This window comes from Triticum aestivum, chromosome 7D (genome assembly GCF_018294505.1).
Source record: "Triticum aestivum cultivar Chinese Spring chromosome 7D, IWGSC CS RefSeq v2.1, whole genome shotgun sequence".
Lineage (NCBI taxonomy): Eukaryota > Viridiplantae > Streptophyta > Magnoliopsida > Poales > Poaceae > Triticum > Triticum aestivum.
The window spans coordinates 362,327,718-362,349,037 of NC_057814.1; the positions used below are offsets into that span (position 1 = coordinate 362,327,718).

The 21,320-nt window shown below is 48.0% G+C and overlaps 1 protein-coding gene across 1 annotated transcript; it reads left to right on the plus strand.

The window, feature by feature from the left end:
• Positions 1–1,777: 1,777 nt before the first annotated feature.
• On the plus strand, positions 1,778–20,442 carry LOC123169532 (putative glucose-6-phosphate 1-epimerase). Its single transcript, XM_044587403.1, has 9 exons — positions 1,778–2,036; positions 11,497–11,571; positions 11,965–12,018; positions 12,100–12,260; positions 12,370–12,510; positions 18,524–18,626; positions 19,062–19,161; positions 19,256–19,492; positions 19,963–20,442. The coding sequence occupies exons 1-8, from the start codon at positions 1,911–1,913 to the stop codon at positions 19,465–19,467; spliced, it is 972 nt and encodes a 323-aa protein (XP_044443338.1). The 5' UTR covers positions 1,778–1,910; the 3' UTR covers positions 19,468–19,492; positions 19,963–20,442.
• Positions 20,443–21,320: the final 878 nt, after the last annotated feature.

Consider the following 21,320-nt stretch of genomic DNA (forward strand, 5'->3'; position numbering starts at 1 on the left):
TACTCTAACATAGGCACAAGCCCCTTCCCTCACATCGATGACGCCTCTCCTCCGCCTCCTCCCTCATGCTGCATTGTCGTCATCCAGGCCATCACACACCGAGGAGGAGGCAGAGCGTCGCAACTATGGCGGATGGAAAGGCAGAGCACAACAACGGCGGAGCCTTGCGATGGGGAGAGGCAGCGGGAGCAAGGCTGGAGCGTGGCGGCGGCAAAGTGAGTGCGCGTGAGGCGGCTACTAGGTTTCAACGTGACGCTAGCTTTTATCCTCTGCGTTAAAAATATGAACGACTGAGACCGGCCCGAGGAGGAGGTCTGATGGCCACAAATCCAAATGCCCCAAGAAGCCCCCTACTCTCGCACGAACCAAGAATCACAAAGGAATGACAACCCTAGGCCCTACCAGATCAATACAAGGAACAAAAGGTATAAACATATAATCCACCAATAAACGAGTAAGGTTAGGAAACCACCAAAATCCAACACACCAAGGGAATAATAGTCCTAGCATCTATCAGTAGGCATAAAGGTTTCAAATTAGCATCCCTATCTATGAGGAACAAAACAAAGAACATAAGGCACACATTGGCCAATTTGACATGAGCATGAGCAGTGGCTCACTAGCATACGAACATGAATCTAGGCCTGGCAAGGAAGACGAATAAGGGTAGAAGGAGAAGATGGATCGACCTATAAATTAGTGCACAGAGCAGCAGCAGGGACACAAGGCGAAGGTATAGATCAAATAAGCAACGAACCAATTTGCAGCAAAATCAAACAAAAAATCACGAACAAGCAGTAGAGATGACCAAGAACTAGAAAAATATACGCATACCTACTGATCGAGTCTCAACAACAGATCTGACGCAGTGACGTAGGAACAAGTGACCTGCAACATTAACCGGCGTCATGGCATAGTGAAGCCATCGCAACCCGCTACTCTGATTCTAGATGGAAACAACCCCAACGCTTGCCAGACACAGACCAAAACAGCAGGACGAATAAGTGAGCGGAGTACTGAAGACCGAAAGGAAAGGGGAGGAGAAGAGCAAGTCACAAACCCACTCCCCTCCCATCGATGCCGCCTCTCCTCCTTCCTCATGCTGCACCCGCGTTGTCGTCTCAAGGCCATCTCGCACCGAGAAGGAGACCGAGAGTTGCAGCCGTGGCAGATGGAAAGGTGGAGCGCATCAACGGCGAAGCCTTGCGATGGGGAGATCCAGCGGAAGGAGAAGGGTCTAGAGCGTGGCGACGGTAAGCGAGAGCGCATGAGGCGGCTACTAGATTTCAACGCGACGCTGACTTTTATCCCTTGCGGTAAAAATACGAACGGATGAAACCGGCCCGAGAAGAAGATCCGACGGCCAAAAATCCATGACAAATAAACCCCCAAAACTGGTGTGTCCGTGACGAACGTCAATCTCCCGGCACGAATCAAGAATTGAGACAGAGAGCGAACCAACTTGTGGTTGGATGGTTAAAGAGACTGTGGTATCCCAGCCCACCAGGATTCAAATCCTGGTGCTCACATTTATTCCCGAATTTATTTTAGGATTTCCGGCGATGCACATTTAGTGGGAGGAGACGTTTCTGTCGACGACGAGGTGCCTACAGTGACTTCGTAAATTTCAAGATGACATGCCGGCTTAGTCTTTCGGAGGTAAGGTGTGTTTGTGTGCGTTGGGTGAGTGTATGCGCGTGTATATGATCGTTTGCGTGTGAACTGTGTTAAAAAAATTAAAAATTGAGACAGAGATACGCCTCGCTTTCGTCCACAGAATAAACCGCCAAACTGTGTGTCCGCGGGTGAGCGCGCAGGCTAGGGTTAGGGTTCCTAGACGCCGTCGCTTGGGCGCGTAACGCGATGGCCGCAGCCACACCCCACTCGCCGTCGCTTGGGCGCGTAACGCGATGGCCGCAGCCACACCCCACTCGCCGCCGCCGCCGCAGCTTTCATCGCCCTTCCTGGAGTATATTAGGGCCCCCGGCGGCCTCGACAAGGTCGTGCTCCGTGGCAGGCGCAGCTGCTCCGTGGAGGTACCTGATTAGAACCCTTCGCCATGCCTCTCCTCCGGTGTGGCGCGACGCATGTTAGGTTTGGGTTGGTTCGCTGTCGCGCGATTCGTCTGGATTTTGTGCCATTTATGCAGATCCGATGGGTATTCGACTGATCCGCATGCGTATTGTGTGAATTTGCGAGGTTTGTGCTGCTCAGTTATGCGATTTCGTTTGATTATATCCCCGTTTCGGTTGATAATTAGTGGTACATTGCATGATTCTGGTGTTGCCCAACTTGGAATCTGTTAGTTGGCTCCTTATGGATCCCCTTTGCCCCGCCCGCTCCCACGAGCGGCAGGGCGACACCCTAGCCGCCGCCGCCCGCGGTCCTTGCGTGGGCGGTGGCGGGCCCCTCTTTCCTCTGTGTGTGTGTGTGTGTGTGTGGGGGGGGGGGGGGTTGCGAGGCGCACGGCGGTGTCGGTGGCGCGGGTGGGCGTCCTCGCTGTGGTGGCTGCGTGAGTGCTCGTGCCGGGGTGGTGTGGCGTTTGCGCGACAGATCTGGTGACGGCGTCAATCTGCGAAGGGGCGCGGGGGTGGCGGGCGTGGTCGTTGCTGGGGCCGCCGGAGGGGTGGTGCTGGTGCTGGTCACGCCTTGGGGTGTGTGGTCTTGGCGGTGGCGCGCTCCGTCCGGATCTGACGCAGGGTGTCCCGCGGGCGGTGCTGGTTAGGCCAGCTGCTCGGCATGGCTGCTGCTCCGGCTGTGGGCGGCGGCGGCGAGGTGGCTCTGTCCTCTGGGCGTGGAGGCTTCCATTCGCCGAGCCGGCATCACGGCAACTCGGCGGGTCGGCTGCAGCGGTGGCTGGCTTTCCGGCGTTGGCTCGTTTGTAGGCGGCTCGTTTCGACCTTCGATCCCTCTCCTTGTCGTCCAGGCGCTACTTTCGTTGAAGGGTTGGTCCTTTCTCAACTGCGGTCCATTGCTTGTCTGCGCTCGGTGCAGAGGATCGAGCCTGTCTCGCGCCCGGCAGAAGGACCGAGCTCGTCTCGCGCACGGTGCCGCAGGACTGGTCGATGGAGGCCAGATTTGGCCGGCCTATTGGGTCTCGGTGCTGGGGCCTCCCAGGGGCGCGAAAAGCGGGTCCTTTCCGCTTGTATCCTTGGTTGGGGTAGCGGCGGGGCTCGGGTGAGGTGGTGTCAAGGTCTTGGATGCCGGGGCGGCGACCCTGGTGGTGGGAGCGCAGTGCTCATGGGCAGAGCCCGTGGCTCGGTGCTGCCCGGTGGCCATGGTCGTGTGGGCGGCGTGGTCGCCGGGGTGTGGCATTCGGTGGCGGTGAGTGTTGGCCGGGGTGAAAACCTGTTCTATCCTCGGACGGACCGGCGGCGGCGTAGCTTGCTCCCTTATTGAAGGCGTCGTCGCGACCCTCATGGCCCGTCGTGTTGCTCCAGGGGAAACTCTGATCCTTGGGTCGGACGGTGGCGGCACTCCGGTGTTGTAACCTTCGTGAAGGCGCTGCCTTGGAGCCCACGGTTCGTCATATGCGGCTTCATCTCTTTGTGATGGCGTCTCCACGGTTGAGGACCCCGGTGGCTCCTGTAGTGTTTGGGGTGGTGTTGCTGTGCTCAGCGCCTATGTATCCTCCCTTGGGTGTGTGCATGTATTATGGTGGCATGCGTATGTATCAGGTTATGGATGATCGTTGCTTTATATACAAAGCGGGGCGAAAGCCTTTTTTTGTAATCTGTTAGTTTCGTTCTAGAAAGTGTAGTTTAGCATGGGGAGATGCTTAATAAGGTCGTGATAAGAACAGTGTGCTTCTGCAATTTAGAAAGGGCACCACTAGGCGCCGGCAAGCCGGCCCAACCTTCCAGCTGGTCGGCTGCTAGCCGACCGATCTAAAAGCCGCAAACCATCAGATTTTGTCCTTTTTCCCTTTCTTTCGGTCCTTTTGCCTTGCATGCGCAGAAAAAAAACACAACAAACGCCATTGAACCTTGCCCGCGCGACCTCGAAGCTCCGTTGGCTCCTCACCGTTCGCCGCTTGCCACTCGCCGTTGCTGTCGGGGTTGCCGCTCGTCAGTTGCAACAAAAAATAGCAACGCGAGTTTGAAAAGCAAAACACATGGTTCCAGCAAATAATCGATATGGTTCCAACAAACAATAATGTGTTTCCAGCAAAAATGATGTGTTTCCAGCAAAACACATTGATTTGGTTCCCGCAAAAGACATACATGGTTTCAACAAAAAACTCAGTTCCAGCAAAATCGAAGAAGCGGTTTCCAGCAAAAAAATCAATGCAGCAAAAGAAGTCATGGCGTCGCCGTCGTAGCCGCCCCAACACCATCCTCACCGATTGCAGCAGGTCAAAAAGCTGGTTCCAGCAAAAATCCCGTGCAGCAAAAGACATGGCACCCCCGCCATCATGGCCACCCAGCACTATCCTCTCCTGTTGCAGCAAATCGAGAAACTGATTCCAGCAAAAATCGAAAGTGTCTCCAGCAAAAATCGAAGAAGGCAGAAACTTACCGCAGCCCACCACCGTTGCCGCCCACCATCATCCTCGCCGGTTGAAGCAAATTTCCATGCCGGTTCCAGTAGCGCATCTCATCGGTCGCAACGCGTTACCTCGGACATCGCCGCCGGTCCGAGGATGCAACAGTCTTTGCTGCAGGCTGGCAGCTCCACGGCCTCGCATCCATGGGCACGGCTCACCGCGGTAGCAGGCGCAACTCGGCGCGGTGGCATTTGGTGGAGCAGCCATGGCAGGGATATAAGAAACAGAAGGTGGTGGTGGCCACGGCCGGCCGACATCGTGTCGCCGGTGGCAGAGGATCTTGTCGGCGGCGCGCGAGATTAGGTGGAGCTGAGCTGTAGAGCAGAGGAGATGGGAGCGTAATGAGATGAGATTAAGTGGATGTGGTCGTTTGAGCCTCTAAGAAGATAAGGTGAAGGGAGGGCGGTAGACAGGCCCCACTTGAGATGTGTACGCGTGACGCCTGTGCGCGACTGGCGCAACTTTCAGCCGGTCCGCCGGGTACAAGCGTTTACCATTTAGAAATGCTGCAATCAACTCTTCAGATTATATAAATGTTGTACATAAGGATTTGTGAAGTGATAATTCCCAGTTTGCGAGCTTGCAGAGATAAGAACTTTGCAGCAGTGCTATAATTCAACGGATAAGAATAAACAACTAATTTCTTCTAGTACGAGTGATGTATGCTGGTTTTGTGCTCCATTGTACATGTAGAGTTAAGACAAAAAATTAATGATAAAGAGGTCAGAATAGAGAATACCTAAAAAGCACGGACACGGGGACGGAAAGACGGGGATACGCATACGGGGATACGGGATACGGCATTTTTCAAAAACAGCCATTCGGGGATACGGCGAGTATATATAAAATAAAATAAAAATATGCCAATATACAATTAAGACTGAAATTTAATGAGAAAGAGATCATAATAGAGGATAGTGCCCCATTTGGTGTCTCTTTTATCAAGTGATGATTGATTGATCCTCATCCCCCCATGTCATGTTGTCATTGCAAGCTGCATCTATCTTGCAAAACACATCAAACACAGACAGTACAGAAGATTAGAAGACAAGACATAATTGGAAGACAATGCAAGCATGAGCAGCAGCACCACCAGCATAAGCGGCAGCACAAGCAAGCAGCAAGCCAGCAAGCAACATCCAGCAGCACAAGCAAATCTGAAGGATAAAAGAGGAAGAGGGATAAAAGAGGAAGAGGTTGAGGAAGGAGGAGAGGGGAGAGGCTGCTGGGTTACCTGCGAGGCTGGGGGTAGCACCAGTGGTCGTCGGTCGAATCTAGGCGCCGCCGGCGGCGGCGACGATGAGTCAAGGCGGCGGCTTTGATCCAGGAGGCTGGCGGCGCGGGGAGGCTGGGAGGGAGCACCTCGTCCTTGAGACGAGAGCGTGCGGGACTTCCTGCAATAGGTTAGGTATACTGGGTTGGGCCAAGGCTGTTTTGGGCCAGGCCGTGTCCCAAACGTATCCTGCACGTGTCCCAGCATATCCCTGCGTTTTGTTCTTTTTTCAAAATCGAAATTCGGGGGATACTGCAAAGTTCGCGTATCCCCGTATCTTGCCGTATCAGAACGGCAGTTCGGCACTTCCAGCCGTGTCCATGCTTTGTAGGAGAATACCGCCCCATTTGGTGTCTCTTTTATCAAGTTCTTGATTGATCCTCATCCCCCCATGTCATTGCAATTAGCATCTTGCAAAACACATCAAACAGTAAAGAAGACATTAATCAAAAGAGAATACGAAAACATGAAAACAGTAAAGAAGTTTGCTTACCCAATTTGCAATGCTATTTGTCTCCCAATTTTAGTCTGGCTTAGCAATTTCAATTCTCAAACTCCCAACATGACACAATATTACAAATACAAACCATGACAAATTGACAACATGACATAGCCCACTAAGATCATGATAAATAGGAGCTAACAACACTCAGATGGCCACATAGTCAAACAGTTCAAATGGCAAATAGGCAGTTCAGAAGTACATTACATAACATCTAGAAACATAAATTAAATAGGCTGATGGTCTCATGGCTGAAGCCTAAAGGAGTGAATGACTGAAGGTCAAGACTCAAGTGAGAGAATCAATTATTTCCTCTTCCAATTCTAGTTCATCAAGTGAAAGATCTGCACCTTCAAGCATGCCAACATAAATTAAATAAGCTGATGGTCTCATGGCTGAAGCCTAAAGGAGTGAATGAATGAAGGTCAAGACTCAAGTGAGAGAATCAATTATTTCCTCTTCCAATTGTAGTTCATCAAGTGAAAGATCTGCACCTTCAAGCATGCCAACACGAGCAAAAGTCACAAGTCCATCTCCCCCAATGTCCCACATTCGACTTGGCCCAGTTTGATATTTTCGAGAATTCCTTGAAAGCAGGCGGTGACACCAAATCATTACCTCGGGCAGGAGCTAGCTTGTTTCTTGCAGCGCTATGGATGAAACCATCCGTGGTCCAATTCCTCTCACAACAAGAGGAAGACGCAGGCTGCTCAAGTACTTTACAACAACAACAATAAAGCCTTTAGTCCCAAATAAGTCGGGGTAGGGTAGAGGTGAAATGATAAGTTCTCGCGACCAACTCATGGTTCTGGCACATGGATAGCAAGCTTCCACGCACTCCTGTCTATGGCTAGTTCTTTGGTGATACTCCAGTACTTCAGATCTCTCTTTACGGACTCCTCCCATGTCAAGTTAGGTCTACCCTGACCTCTCTTGACATTATTAGCACGTTTTAACCGTTCGCTATGCACTACAGCTTCTGGAGGCATGCGCTGAATATTCTCAAACCATCTCAGACGATGTTGGACAAAGGTTCTCTTCAATCAGTGCTACCCCAACTCTATCTTGTATATCATCATTCCGGACTCAGTCCTTTGTTGTGTGGCAACACATCCATCTCAACATGCGCATCTCCGCCACACCTAACTGTTGAACATGTTGCCTCTTAGTTGCCCAACACTCGGCGCCATACAACATTGCGGGTCGAATCGCCGTCCTATAGAACTTGTCTTTTAGCTTTTGTGGCAATCTCTTGTCACAGAGAATGCTAGAAGCTTGGTGCCACTTCATCCAATCGACTTTGATTCGATGGTTCACATCTTCATCGATATCCCTGTCCTTCTGCAACATTGACCCAAAAAATCGAAAGGTGTCCTTCTCAGGCACCACCTGCCCATTAAGGCTAATCTCCTTGTACCCAGTAGTACTGAAATCACACACTCATGTACTCGGTTTAGTTCTTCAAAGTCTAAAACCTTTTGATTCCAAGGCTTGTCTCCATAACTTCCTATTGACCCCCATTCGACTATCATCGACTAGCACCACATCATCCACAAAGAGCATACACCATGGGATATCTCCTTGTATATCCCTTGTGACCTCGTCCATCACCAGAACAATAAAAAAAGAGCTCAAAGTTGACCCCTGGTGCAGTCCTATTTTAATTGGGAAGTCATAAGTGTCGCCATCACTTGTTTGAACAATTGTCACAACATTGTCGTACATCTCCTTGATGAGTGTAATGTACTTTGCTGGGACTTTGTGTTTCTCTAAGGCCCACCACATGACATTCTGCGGTATTTTATCATAGGCCTTCTCCAAGTCAATCAACACCATATGCAGGTCCTTCTTTTGCTCCTTGTATCTCTCCATAAGTTGTACCAAGAAAATGGCTTCCATGCTCGACCTCCCAGGCATGAAACCAAACTGATTTTTGGTCACACTTGTCATTCTTCTTAAGCGGTGCTCAATGACTCTCTCCCATAGCTTTGTTGTATGGCTCATCAACTTAACTCCACGGTAATTAGTACAACTCTAAACATCCCCCTTGTTCTTGAAGATTGGTACTAATATACTCCGTCTCAATTCTTTCGGCATCTTATTTGCCTGAAAAATGAGGCTGGGAAGCTTGGTTAGCCATACTATCGCTATGTCCCCGAGGCCTCTCCACATCTCAATGGGGGATACAATCAGGGCCCATTGTCTTGCCTCCTTTCGTCCTTTTTAAAGCCTCCTTGACCTCGGACTCCTGAATTTGCCGCTCAAAATGCCTGCTGGTGTCATCAAAGGAGTCGTCAATTCAATGGTAGAGTTCTCATTCTCCCCATTGAATAACTTGTCGAAATACTCCCGTCGTTTATGCTTAATCTCCTTGTCCTTCACCAGGAGCTGGTCTGCTCTATCCTTGATGCATTTGACTTGGTCTAACATCCCTTGTCTTCCTCTCTTGGATCTTGGCCATCTTATAGATGTCCCTTTCGCCTTCCGTTGTGTCTAACCACCGGTAGAGGTCCTCATACGCCCGACCCCTTGCTTCACTCATAGCTTGCTTTGCGGCCTTCTTTGCCATCCTGTACTTCTCTATGTTGTCTGCACCCCTATCCAGGTAAAAGCGTATGAAACAATCTTCTCCTTAATAGCCTTTTGGACATCATTCCACCACAAGGTATCTTTAGCTTCGCTCTACGAATGCAAGTCACCATCTTCATGCACATATTGTTCGCATCACCTCCTTCCTCCCAAGGGCCCTCCTTAATGACCCTCTCCTTGAACGCCTGAGCTACCTCCTCCTTGAGCTTCCACCACTTGCGACTTTTGGCATGCTTATCCCGCTAGACACGAATTCGAAAGCGGAAGTCAGCAAGCACAATCTTATGCTGAGGGATAACACTCTCTCGAGGTATCACCTTACAGCCAAGGCACGCACGCCTGTCTTCTTCTCGAGAGGATGAAATCAATCTGGCTATTGTGTTGACCAATACTAGAAGTTACTAGATTTGATTCTCTCTTTTTAAAAAGGGTGTTAGCTACGGTCATTCGTAGGCTAAAGCAAAGTTAGGACATTTTCTCCTCCTTTATTCCTGATACCATAGCCAAAGCCCCCATTCACCCCTTCAAAACCTGTGTTAGATGTACCCACATGGCCATTGAGGTCTCCTCTTATGAAGAGCTTCTCGCCAATCGGTACACTCCTAACCATGTCCTCCAGGCCTTCCTAGAACTTCCTCTTGGTGTTCTCGTTGTGGCCTACTTGTGGGGCATATGCGCTGATAACATTGAGAACAGGTCCCAACTACCAGCTTGACCAGTATAATCCGGTCCCCACGTCTCTTGACGTCTACCACTCCATACTTGAGGCTCTTGTTGACTAAGATGCCTACTCTATTTCTGTTTGCAGCTGTCCTCGTGTACCATAGCTTGAAGCCGGTATCCTCCACCTCCTTCGCCATCTGCCCCCTCCATTTGGTTTCTTGGAAGCAAAGGATATCAACATCTCTCCTCACCATTGTATCAACTAGCTCCCGAAGCTTACCTGTCAGCGACCCTATGTTCCAGCTACCTAAGTGGATCCTCCTAGGCTCGGTTAGCTTCCTTACCTTAGCACTCATCGAGTCAAATGCGAAGACCCTTGCTCATTTTCCACCACGCCGGGGTTCCGATGTGGCGCGTCGCTGAGAGGGTTACGCCCCAACGAAAATCTTTTGGGTTTCATCTCCATATGAGTGGCTGAGTTTTGACGTTGGTTCGCCAAGCCTATCACAACCCTCCTCCTTTACCCGGGCTTGGGACCGGCTATGTTGAGACAACATAGGCAGAGTTGGTTGCTCAAGTACTTTCAATGCTAAATTTTTTAACAGTCTTGTGTTTACTCCATGAGTGCCCCATCATTGCTTAGGTTCAAAATCAGCTCTATCTTCAACAGAATCTGGATTTTCAAAGGCATTCATGAAAAGAGCAAAATCAGCAAATTCTTGATAGTTTCGAGGTCATCTTGTTCTGGATAAAACTTTCCGGAGCATTTGTTTCCCATTTCTATAACTTCATGGTCGTCATTGGGGCTGATAAAAATCAGCAAGCATGTTCAAGTCTGAGCATTGTAGGTGAAAAACATTCTAGCAATACGAGCATCAGCTTGTTGTCGGATCTCAGCACTAAAACTCTCTCCAATAGCTGTTTGCTTTCATTTTCTTGTTGGAGCAGAACCAGCAAAGTGAGGTAGAGGAATTGTATGCCTAGTTGCACCATGTTCAATGAGTTGTTGGGCTGCTCTGTCTTCCTTGCAAAGTTGCTCAAAGGCAGGGTGTGGAATTTTGTCACAGGTTGCTACATCTTTGTTATTTGAAGAAGATGAGGCCTCACTCCAAGCAGCCAAGCAGCAAAGCATCCAGGCATTCATCATTCAAGATTCAACAGCAGCACAAGTATTCGACTATTCGAATGAGCAGCAGCAGGCCAGCAGCACAAGCATTCAAAGAGCAGCACAACATGGGTAGCAAACAGCAGCAGCACAAGCATTCAAAGAGCAGCAAGCAGCATCCAATAGCTTAATGGAAGAAATCAGAATAAAAGAGATGAGAAACTGCGGAGAGTCTGCTGGGTTTGGGGACTTCGCGATTGGGGTTACCTGCGAGGAGAGGCTAATGCTGCTGGGGGTAGCGGCCGCCGGTCGAGTCCAGGCGTTGCCGGCGGTGGCGGCGGCTTCGGTCCAGGAGGCGGCGGCATGTTCACTGCTGCCTAGGAGGCTGGGAGCATCTCGTTCTTATGTGGAGAGCGTGCGTGCGACCCTGCAAGATCGGGTGTATTGGACCGAGGCTGTTTTTGGGCCAGGCCGTGTCCCAAATGTGTCACTTACGTATCCCGCTGTATCCCTGCTTTTTTCTTTCTATTTTTGAAATCAAAAATCAGGGGATACTGCTGGATTCACATATCCCGCCGTGCCCCCGTATCCTGCCGTATCAGGACAGCAAACTGGCATTTTCTGGTGTGTCCGTGCTTTTTTGATGCTAACTAGGAGAGCCTCTAGTCCTCTCCCTTCGTCTTCATTTCTTCGTCCTCACCCCATTTGTTTTTGGAAGTAATATCATGTTGTCTTCCATGCGTTGGACTTTCAGTTTGTTATATTGTGAAACCGCATGATGTAATGATGAGTATCACTAAAGTATTCTGTATTCGCAGATCCGTCTTTTTGGAGGTCAAGTAACTTCATGGAAGAATGACCATGGCGAGGAGTTGCTTTTTGTCAGCAGCAAGGTAGATAATCCTGTCTTTGGCCATGTGTATCATGGGTCAATCGTTGTATGGGTACATGGGTGCATGTTTTAGATGAGAACATGCTCAGTTTGTTTGGAGGTCGTCCTTGCTCCTCTGAATTATTTTGTTGAACATTCTTGCTATGTCCCTATCACTGCCTGATGCAGTATGATTCTAATTTTTGCATAATAGATCCGCCTCATCTCTGCATTTTTAACTTTTTTCATGATTGCTTCTGATTTTACCATTGGGTTTCAATCAGATAATTCTAGTTCTTTATAGCTCAAGTGCTAATCGTGATATATATTGCACTGCAATGCTTGTCATATGTGTACTTATACATCCAGGCCAGGTTAATGCCTCAGTTTCTGAAAGTAAAATTTTCTTTTGCAGGCCATCAAGCCTCCAAAACCGTTTCGTGGTGGGATACCTATTTGCTTTCCCCAGGTATGCAACCTTCATCCATGATGACCTGGTCATGTTAAAATTATTTTCTGCCTATCACTGAGAACTACCATGTTGATGCAGTTTGGAACTCAGGGAAATCTTGAGCAACATGGATTTGCAAGAAATCGGCTTTGGGCTATTGATGATAATCCACCCCCTTTACCAGTAAATCCTGCAATTAAAGCTTTTGTTGATCTTATTCTGAAGCCTAGTGAAGATGATTTAAAGATGTGGCCACACAGGTTTTTGTTAGATGCTTAAACCATGAATAGGCACAATTATCTCTTTTATGCATGTGATGATGTATACATACATTTCTGACTCTGCTCTTGGCTTATTCAACATTAACAGTTTCGAGTTTCGCTTGAGAATTGCTCTTGGTGCTGGTGGAGATTTGAGTCTCACGTCTCGAATCAGGAATACCAACACTGATGGAAGACCTTTTTCTTATACATTTGCATTTCACACATACTTCTCTGTTTCTGACATAAGGTAAGGTCGCTTATGTTTTTTCGCTTTGTTGTCTGCATTATTTTTTTAATCGACTGCTCCATTTTTTGACATCTTGTTGGAAATTCAGAATTTGGTTTTGTACAATTGTGCACTGCTTTAATAGTCATGCGCATGTATGCAACTATATTCACTCGCTCAGTCTTGGTTTATGCCGTATAAATTTGGGATGTAGTATAGTACTAGTCCCTTCATCCGGGTTTATTGGGCCAGCTAGCAAGCTAGCTCTGTGTGCGCTTGAAAGGCTCCTGACATGCGTGTTCTCTCTTTCCTCGGTTCCCCTTTGCTGGATGTGTGCTCAGTGTTCTCTCTTTCCTCGGTTCCCCTTTGCTGGATGTGTGCTCAGCTGTAAGATGCTTGTCGGTAAAATTGCCAAGTAAGCATCTTTGATGACGTGTCAAGTAATGAATGAAGAGAGTGTGAGGTTGAATGAAAATGAACCAACACCGTGTGCACAAACTACAAGGTAAAGAAAGAGAGCAAGCTTCCATATTCGCTCACCTCCTATTGGTCAACCTTACATACTCCCTTCGTCTTTGAATACAAGGCCACTTCATATTTTTGTTCTAACTTTGTCCATTAATTTTACCAATAAAATGAGAGTTATATGCCACAAAAAGTATGCCGTTGGCTGCACATCTTAGTGAACTTTCTGATGATGCGTATAGATTTTTTGAGAAGTCAAACTTTACAAACTTTAACGTGGAGAAAAACTTACACATCTGGGATACCAAATACATGGCATTAGATACATCACAAGACGTATTTTCATATTGTATATATTTAGTATTCTAGATGCAAATAATTTTCTCTATAAACTTGGTCAAAGTTTGTAAAGTTTGACTTACCAGAATATCTATATTCACTACATTATGGAATGGAGGGAGTATTTTTTATGACATATAACTCATATTTTGTTGACCAAAATTATGAGTCAAAAGTTTGACACAAAAAACGAAGTGGCCTTGTTCTCAAAGACGAAGGGAGTACAACCATTGGAGTACGTGTATGATGCATTGTTGGTTGATGACATGGATATATTGACCAACAAACTAACCAACAAGTTATTGGAGATGCTCTTAAAAAACAACAACAACAACAAAGCCTTTACAACGTGTTTGTTTGGAGGGAGTTGCCGATGGGGAATGGGAGTTTAAGGTCTATGGGAGTTAAATTCCCTTGATTGGCTCAGGTACATGGGAGTTAGAATGGGAAGAGGAAGGGGAATTAAGAGGTCCAACTCCCTTGAATCTCTTCCCTGGGAGGACCAGGTAATTAAGCGTGGGAGTGGGAATTGACGTAAAAAGAAAAAACTGTTCGCTCACGTCTTGTTGTTTAACGGCTGATGAAGCGCTCATTTTTCTTATCCAAACTCCTGTGTCGTCAACAATTCACAGTCCTGTAACTTCCTATAGAATTCCCACCGATAATTACTACCACACACCAAACATGGGAATGGGACTAATAATCTACTTCCCAAGTCTAATTTCTTCAGAAACTCCCCCTCGTAAACTCCCATGCCCAATCCCTCAAGCTGCCAAACACGCTGTTAGTCCCAAACAAGTTGGGGTAGGCTAAAGGTGAAACCCATAAGATCTCGTGACCAACTCATGGCTCTGGCACATGGATAGCAAGCTTCCACGCACCCTGTCCATAGCTAGTTCTTTGGTGATACTCCAATCCTTCAGGTCTCTCTTAACGGACTCCTATGTCAAATTCGGTCTACCTCGACCTCTCTTGGCATTCGCCGCACGCTTTAACCATCCGCTATGCACTGGAGCTTCTGGAGGCCTGCACTGAATATGCCCAAACCATCTCAGACGATGTTGGACAAGCTTCTCTTCAATTGATGCTACCCCAACTCTATCTCGTATATCATCATTCCGGACTCGATCCTTCCTCGTGTGGCCACACATCCATCTCAACATACGCATCTCCGCCACACCTAATTGTTGAACATGTCGCCTTTTGGGCGGCCAACACTCAGTGCCATACAACATTGCGGGTCGAACCGCTGTCCTGTAGAACTTGCCTTTTAGCTTTTGTGGCACTCTCTTGTCACAGAGAATGCCAGAAACTTGACGCCACTTCATCCATCCGGCTTTGATTCGATGGTTCACATCTTCATCAATACCTCCATCCTCCTACAGCATTGACCCCAAATATCGAAAGGTGTCCTTCTGAGGCACCACCTGCCCATCAAGGCTAACCTCCTCACACCTAGTAGTACTGAAACCGCACATCATGTACTCCGTTTTAGTTCTACTAAGCCTAAACCCTTTCGATTCCAAGGTTTGTCTCCATAAAACTTCCTATTTACCCCCATCTGACTATCGTCAACTAGCACCACATCATCCGCAAAGAGCATACACCATGGGATATCTCCTTGTATATCCCTTGCGACCTCATCCATCACCAAGGCAAAAAGATAATGGCTCAAAGCTGACCCTGATGCAGTCCTATCTTAATCGGGAAGTCATCAGTGTTGACATCACTTGTTCGAACACTTGTCACAACATTATCATACATGTCCTTGATGAGGGTAATGTACTTTGCTGGGACTTTGTGTTTCTCCAAGGCCCACCACATGACATTCCGCGGTATCTATGCCTTCTCCAAGTCAATGAACACCATATGCAAGTCCATCTTTTGCTGCCTGTATCTCTCCATAAGTTGTCACACCAAGAAAATGGCTTCCATGGTCGACCTCCCAGGCATGAAACCAAACCGATTTTTGGTCTTGTCATTCTTCTTATGCGGTGCTCAATGACTCTCTCCCATAGCTTCATTGTATGGCTCATCAGCTTAATTCCACGGTAATTAGTACAACTCTGAACATCCCCCTTGTTCTTGAAGATCGGTACTGATATACTCCGTCTCCATTCTGCTGGTATCTTGTTTGCCCAAAAAATGAGGTTGAAAAGCTTGGTTAGCCATACTATCGCTGTCCTTGAGGCCTTTCCACACCTCAATGGGGATACAATCAGGGCCCATCGCCTTGCCTCCTTTCATCCTTTTTAAAGCCTCCTTGACCTCAGACTCCTGGATTTGCCGCACAAAACGCATGCTGGTCTCATCAAAGGAGTCGTCCAGTTCAATGGTAGAACTCTCATTCTCCCCATTGAACAACGTGTCGAAGTACTCCCGCCATCTATGCTTGATCTCCTCGTCCTTCACCGGGAGTTAGTCTGCTCCATCCTTGATGCATTTGACTTGGCCAATATCCCTCGTCTTCCTCTCTCGGTTCTTGGCCATCTTATAGATGTCCCTTTCGCCTTCCTTCGTGCCTAACCGTTGGTAGAGGTCCTCATACGCCCGACCCCTTGCTTCACTGAGAGCTCGCTTTTCGGCCTTCTTCGCCATCTTGTACTTCACTATGTTGTCTGCACTACTATCCAGGTATTGGAGATGCTCTTAGAGCAAGTAAAATAAGGTAGCGCTAGTGGTGTGCGTCGGCTGTGCATGGCGCGCCCAAGTGGCGTCGCGACCTGCGATGGATGCAGGCGGTTGCTCAAGCGGCTGCCGTGGCGGATCCCCCACTCGGATTTGATGCCCCTGAGGTTGGCTGCCCAACGGCGGCTTGGTCGTGGCTGTGGAGCTCAGCGGTGCCTGTTGGCCTCGACCGCTATGCGAGGTGCCGGGGATGCCGTTGAAGTGTCAACTCAAGACATTAGGGATCAAGGATACCCTGTATTTTTGTGTTCGACTAGGGCCTAGAATGCTCTGTTTCCTTCAGAAAAGATCACAAAAGACACGAAGGATTTTTATACAGGTTCAGGCCGCCATTGATAGTGTACAATCCTACCTCTTGTTCATTGATATGAAAATGAGAGGGATTACAAGTGTTGTTGTGTTAAAAAAGGGGTGCTAACTTGAGTGCATGAGCACTCCTATCTCAATTTCTCTAAACGAGATGAACTACCTCCTCGTGTTGTGTGGGATGAGTGAAGTAGTACTAGCTGGTGTATGTATTCTTGCTTGTCTTGAAATGGCCACGGTACTCCCCTTATTTAGGCCTGGGGGCACCACAAATAGCCGGTGGATTACGTGTGAACGGATACAAGTAGAAGTAGGCGCCTGCGCATGTGCAATTTGTCTTTGGTCTTCATAGTTGATAAGCTGACACCGCAGCATGTCAAACACTCGAGTGCTCCTGGTAGATGGTTGGTTCGTGCTTGTCATCGTCCTGCATGATATGACACGAGGCACCGGTTCACTTGGTCAAAAGGTTGTTTGCTCTGTTTCCCTCACCTGACCGATAAGGCTTGCACCTTATCGACCAGTGGTTCCAGCCCGGCCTGTACACCGTGACAATGGCCTGTACACCGTGACAATGGCGGTAGACCCGCGGTAGGCTACACCAAGTATCCTGCATAGGCATTAAATGCCGGTCGGTGGCGAGGTTCTGTGTCCGCGGTGGGTGTTGTCTGCATGCATGACACGTACACCGAGTGGCCAGTGTTTGGGGCTCCGAGCACCAACCTTGTGACCTCATGGTTGACGTTTTTAGAGCTTCCGCCTTGATTAAATGTGGAATTTATCGGCCGGTAAATTAACTCAAGGATCTGTGTGCCTCTCGTGTGGCTTCTCTCTCTCGGTAAAAAATGTGTTGCTCCCTCTTCCGTATTGCCAGTCCATGGATTTTTTGATGGGGCCCGCGTATGCTTGGGGTACCTCGGTTTTTGTTACGTCGATAGACGTGCCGCTTCAGCGTCTTCCCCCGGCTGGTGGCCTCTGGCTTGGAGCGGCCGGATCTGGAGCTTTGGCTGCCGGAGGCCTGGAAGGATGTTGTGACTGTCTTGGAAGCGGTATGTGGTGACTCTCCGTCAGGCTGGTGGGCTGCGGTGGTGTTGGTCTGGGTAGGGTCTTCGGGATGCTCTTCGGCTTGCACTGCCGGTGGCGCTTTGGCAAGATTTTTGTGGTGTGGCATGTAGCATCTGCTTGCTCCAGTTCGGTGGTGGTGAGTTAGAGACGTCCCCAGCATAGGTGCTTGGCTCTCCTGGCGAAAGCCATGCTCAACTTCAGTCTGGGCTGGTGGCGAGGCATCTCTCTCAACTTCAAATTCTTGTCTTTCGGTGAAAGCTGTGTCTAATGGTGGCGCCTAGGGTGTCATTACTTTGTTGGAAGCATTGCCTTGGAGCCAAGTATTGTGTTGGGAGCATGGGGTTAGTGGTGATGTGGTTGATCTGGAGCTGGCAGCGATCTCATAAGTGTGGAGTCATTGGTGGTGCATCCGCGTTGGGCTGGTTGCTTGGTCGACGGTGGTGGGCAGTAGGAGCACCCTCCGCGTATAAGGGGAGTCGGGCGAGTTATGTCAGCCAACCTCTTGGGATCGGAGCGGCATATGTTTGCTCGGACATATCGTTCCTCTTGGGTATCATGGAGCATGGTTATTGTATAGCTGGCTGCTGGCTATATGTTGTTGCAGTGTCATCATACTTGCTCTAAGATATAGTGCATTGAGACTGCCCTTAGTGGCTGCATGCAATAATGGCACACACTAATCTAGCTGCATGCCATAACCACACGCAGCGGCTCGCGTACACGGGGTTCCGAAGGAGGCGTGCGAGAGGAACGAGGATATTAACTGTTTACACGACTAATACTCTTGGAAAATTTGGATTCTCTTAGGCGCCCTATGCACCTGGATGGAGGGAGTACTATGCACTATGAGGATAGTATCATAGACTCGCATCACAGTGTATGATACTCCCCACTACGAGCAGCATAACTATGTTCGGTGCATGCTTTTCCATATTAATACTAAATTGAAGAAAAGATAATACTGATATATTCTTGTGTGGTCATTCTAGTGATTGTGCTAATTAGAAATACTCCCTCCGTCCCACAATATAAGACGTTTTTACAAGCTTGCCGTCGAGTTACTGCAATTGCTGGAAGTGCTGAATTCTTTATTCTTTTGCCTTTGTTTCTCATTGATAATAATATTTGAGACTGCCACTGCAAGTATTCTCACTTGTTATAAACCCTGTAGTGAAGTACGTGTCGAAGGGCTGGAAACAATGGACTACCTTGACAACATGAAGGGAAAGGAGCGTTTCACAGAGCAAGGAGATGCTATTGTATTTGAATCAGAAGTAGGTGTATTACTTCATGTTAAATATCTACTACCTCCTTTTCGGTTTACAGGGCTTATATAAAAACTTTCGTTTTACCGTTTTATAAGTCTCATTTCTATTGCTTCCCATCACACGCTCAGATATCGAGGTGCATTAAATCACTGCATGTGAGGATTAGAAGAAAAATCACCCATGCATGTAGAAGTTGTTAGTTATTTATTGGTCATGCATGCATGCATTGCAATTAATGCATTGGTAAACATAATTATTTGAGGAAAACGAGCGCATTAATTGAGTACTTCTGCAAACTACGAAAATTACTCCACCACTCATCATCTATCTTGGTTGGTGAGATTTTTGAGTTGAGCCCTATAAACCGGAAAGGAGAGAGTAACTATCAATGTAAATACTTGATATCTCATGCTTCCTACCTGTAATTGATTTGTCATAAAGGTTGATAAGGTATATCTTGCTGCACCCTCGAAAGTTGCAATTATTGATCATGACATGAGAAGAACATTCGTCGTGACAAAAGAAGGACTTCCAGATGCTGGTAAGCTTGATTTAATGGAAAACCTGTTTATGTTGAATTTAATGAAATCTATTGCTGCAAATTACTTTCATCTTCATCATTACCTGTTCTCTAGTTGTTTGGAACCCTTGGGATAAGAAGGCAAAAGCTATGCAAGATTTTGGGGATTCAGAATACAAGCACATGCTTTGTGTGGAGCCTGCAGCCGTTGAGAAGCCAATTAGCCTCAAGCCTGGTGAAGAGTGGAAAGGAAGGCTTGGGCTCTCCGCTGTTCCTTCCAGCTACTGTAGTGGGCAGTTAGATCCATTAAAGGTCCTTCATGGTTGAGTTCTCACTTCTTCCTCTTGTACAGGTGATGTTTTACTCTAGCTAAGCTGTGTTCTGGTTTCAATTGCATCACTTATTGGATTATGTTCTGGTACTTACATACCACTGCAACAAGAAGTCTCTTGGAGTATTATGGTTATGAATATACCTGGTATGTGATTAGCAGCTGACTAGAAGATGAACTGTCTTTTCTTTGTCGCTCTTCCATACACCACCTTTGACAGATGGTGATTCTCACATGCCCCCATCAACAAGTCTGCTTTAGGGTGAAAGGATTTTGAAATTGTAGGCTTTTGGTATTCGTTGGCAATTGTAAAACTTGCATTTTTTTAAACTTTGCATTATGGCCATCAGCCTGATGAATTTGTTCTCACGAAGTGTCAATTGCATACCTATGTGAGCAGCTAATTGCACAGTAACTATCATTTCTATGAACCTTGTGTCCTTGTGTACCTATGCTCTTGTTCTAACTCACGAAATATTTGGCCTCTGCAGAAGCACTTCATTGCCCTTTCCTATTTGATGCTGGGCTGACTCGGACATTGCCTTGACCTTTCTTCCTTTTCATCATCCTCTATCTTTTGCCCTTTTTGTATCTACAAGTGAGTAGTAGGGCTGTTCTAAAATAACAGACCACGTCAGTTGTTTTTAGCCCAGAGCAGGTCAACTCGTCCGTAATCAAGTCCATCAGTCTAAAGTAACGTTTCGTGTGGTTCAGTGGCCATACTGAGGAATGTTACCATGTGGTGCAGTTGTAGCATTTTGTGTTAATATGTACTCCCTCTGTTCGGAATTACTCGTTCAAAAAATGAATGTATCTAGATGTATTTTAGTTGTAGATACATCCATTTTTGTGACAAGTAATTCCGAACGGTGGGAGCAGTAGCATTTTCTTCCTGCAAAAAAATTTATGTAGCCATGTCATTTTTTTTTGAGAACCGCCCTCAAGGCATTTTATTCATTTTGGTGGACTAAGTCTGATTGTACAATGTCAAGCAGAAAATCAGGAATTACAGGAAAAATAATAGAACTAGTGTGGATCGCCAAAGACTCTTTGGCACAAGTATGGGCAGCAACGTTTGCATCACGACCAGTCCAATGAATCTCAAATCCCTGCAAGTTCGGAAGATAGGTGCGCTTCTCCCTGAAGATACTCCCTCCCACCGAGCGATCATGTTGGTGCCATGCATCATAGACTGCCTGGTAGTCAGTTTTCAGCACGACTCGGTATGGCCCTTGCTCATCGTTAGGTGCATTTTTTTTGAGAGCATACCAAAAGCGTACCATATTTTTATAGAAGATAGAGAATCAATGTTGTCGGGGGGATGGACCCCGGGTAGCCTCATCCACTCAATGACGTTTCAAGACATCGAGGCTAGCCAAAGCCCCTCATGCCGACTGGCCGCACGCCCGGCTTCCTAGGCTGGCTAGGACCACGTGGCCGGATTCCAGAAGACGGGGCACCCCCAGAAGACGGCTTGGGGAGCGGGTCGGCTTCCAGCAGCCGGCCCGTCCTTTCCCACGGAGTCTGCACTCACCCACTACGACAAGATGGAGCCTAGCTACGGCGCCACCTGCTCCCCCCCCGAATCCTGGAGAAGCGTGGCTACAGTGCGCGCTGACCAAGTGGCCATCTACTTGCCTGACGCGGGACTGTAGGCATATGGTTCATGACGCAGCCCTCGTCAGCAAGGATGGGTCTACATCAAAAGGCAATCAGCGTTGCCCGCAAGCGGCGGGCCCTACCAGTCAGCCGGATTCTTGGCAGCCGGCGGGGCCCTCCAGAGGCGGGCCCCAGCAGCCGGCGGAGAACCCGGCGACCCTAGACACTGACGTTCGGGTCCTACACCCGG

Coding starts and splice junctions, on each gene's coding strand:
- LOC123169532 (XM_044587403.1), top strand. CDS start 1,911: ATGGCCGCAGCCACACCCCACTCGCCGCCGCCGCCGCAGCTTTCATCG. Junction 2,037..11,496: donor GGCGCAGCTGCTCCGTGGAG/GTACCTGATTAG, acceptor CTGTATTCGCAG/ATCCGTCTTTTTGGAGGTCA. Junction 11,572..11,964: donor TGCTTTTTGTCAGCAGCAAG/GTAGATAATCCT, acceptor TTTCTTTTGCAG/GCCATCAAGCCTCCAAAACC.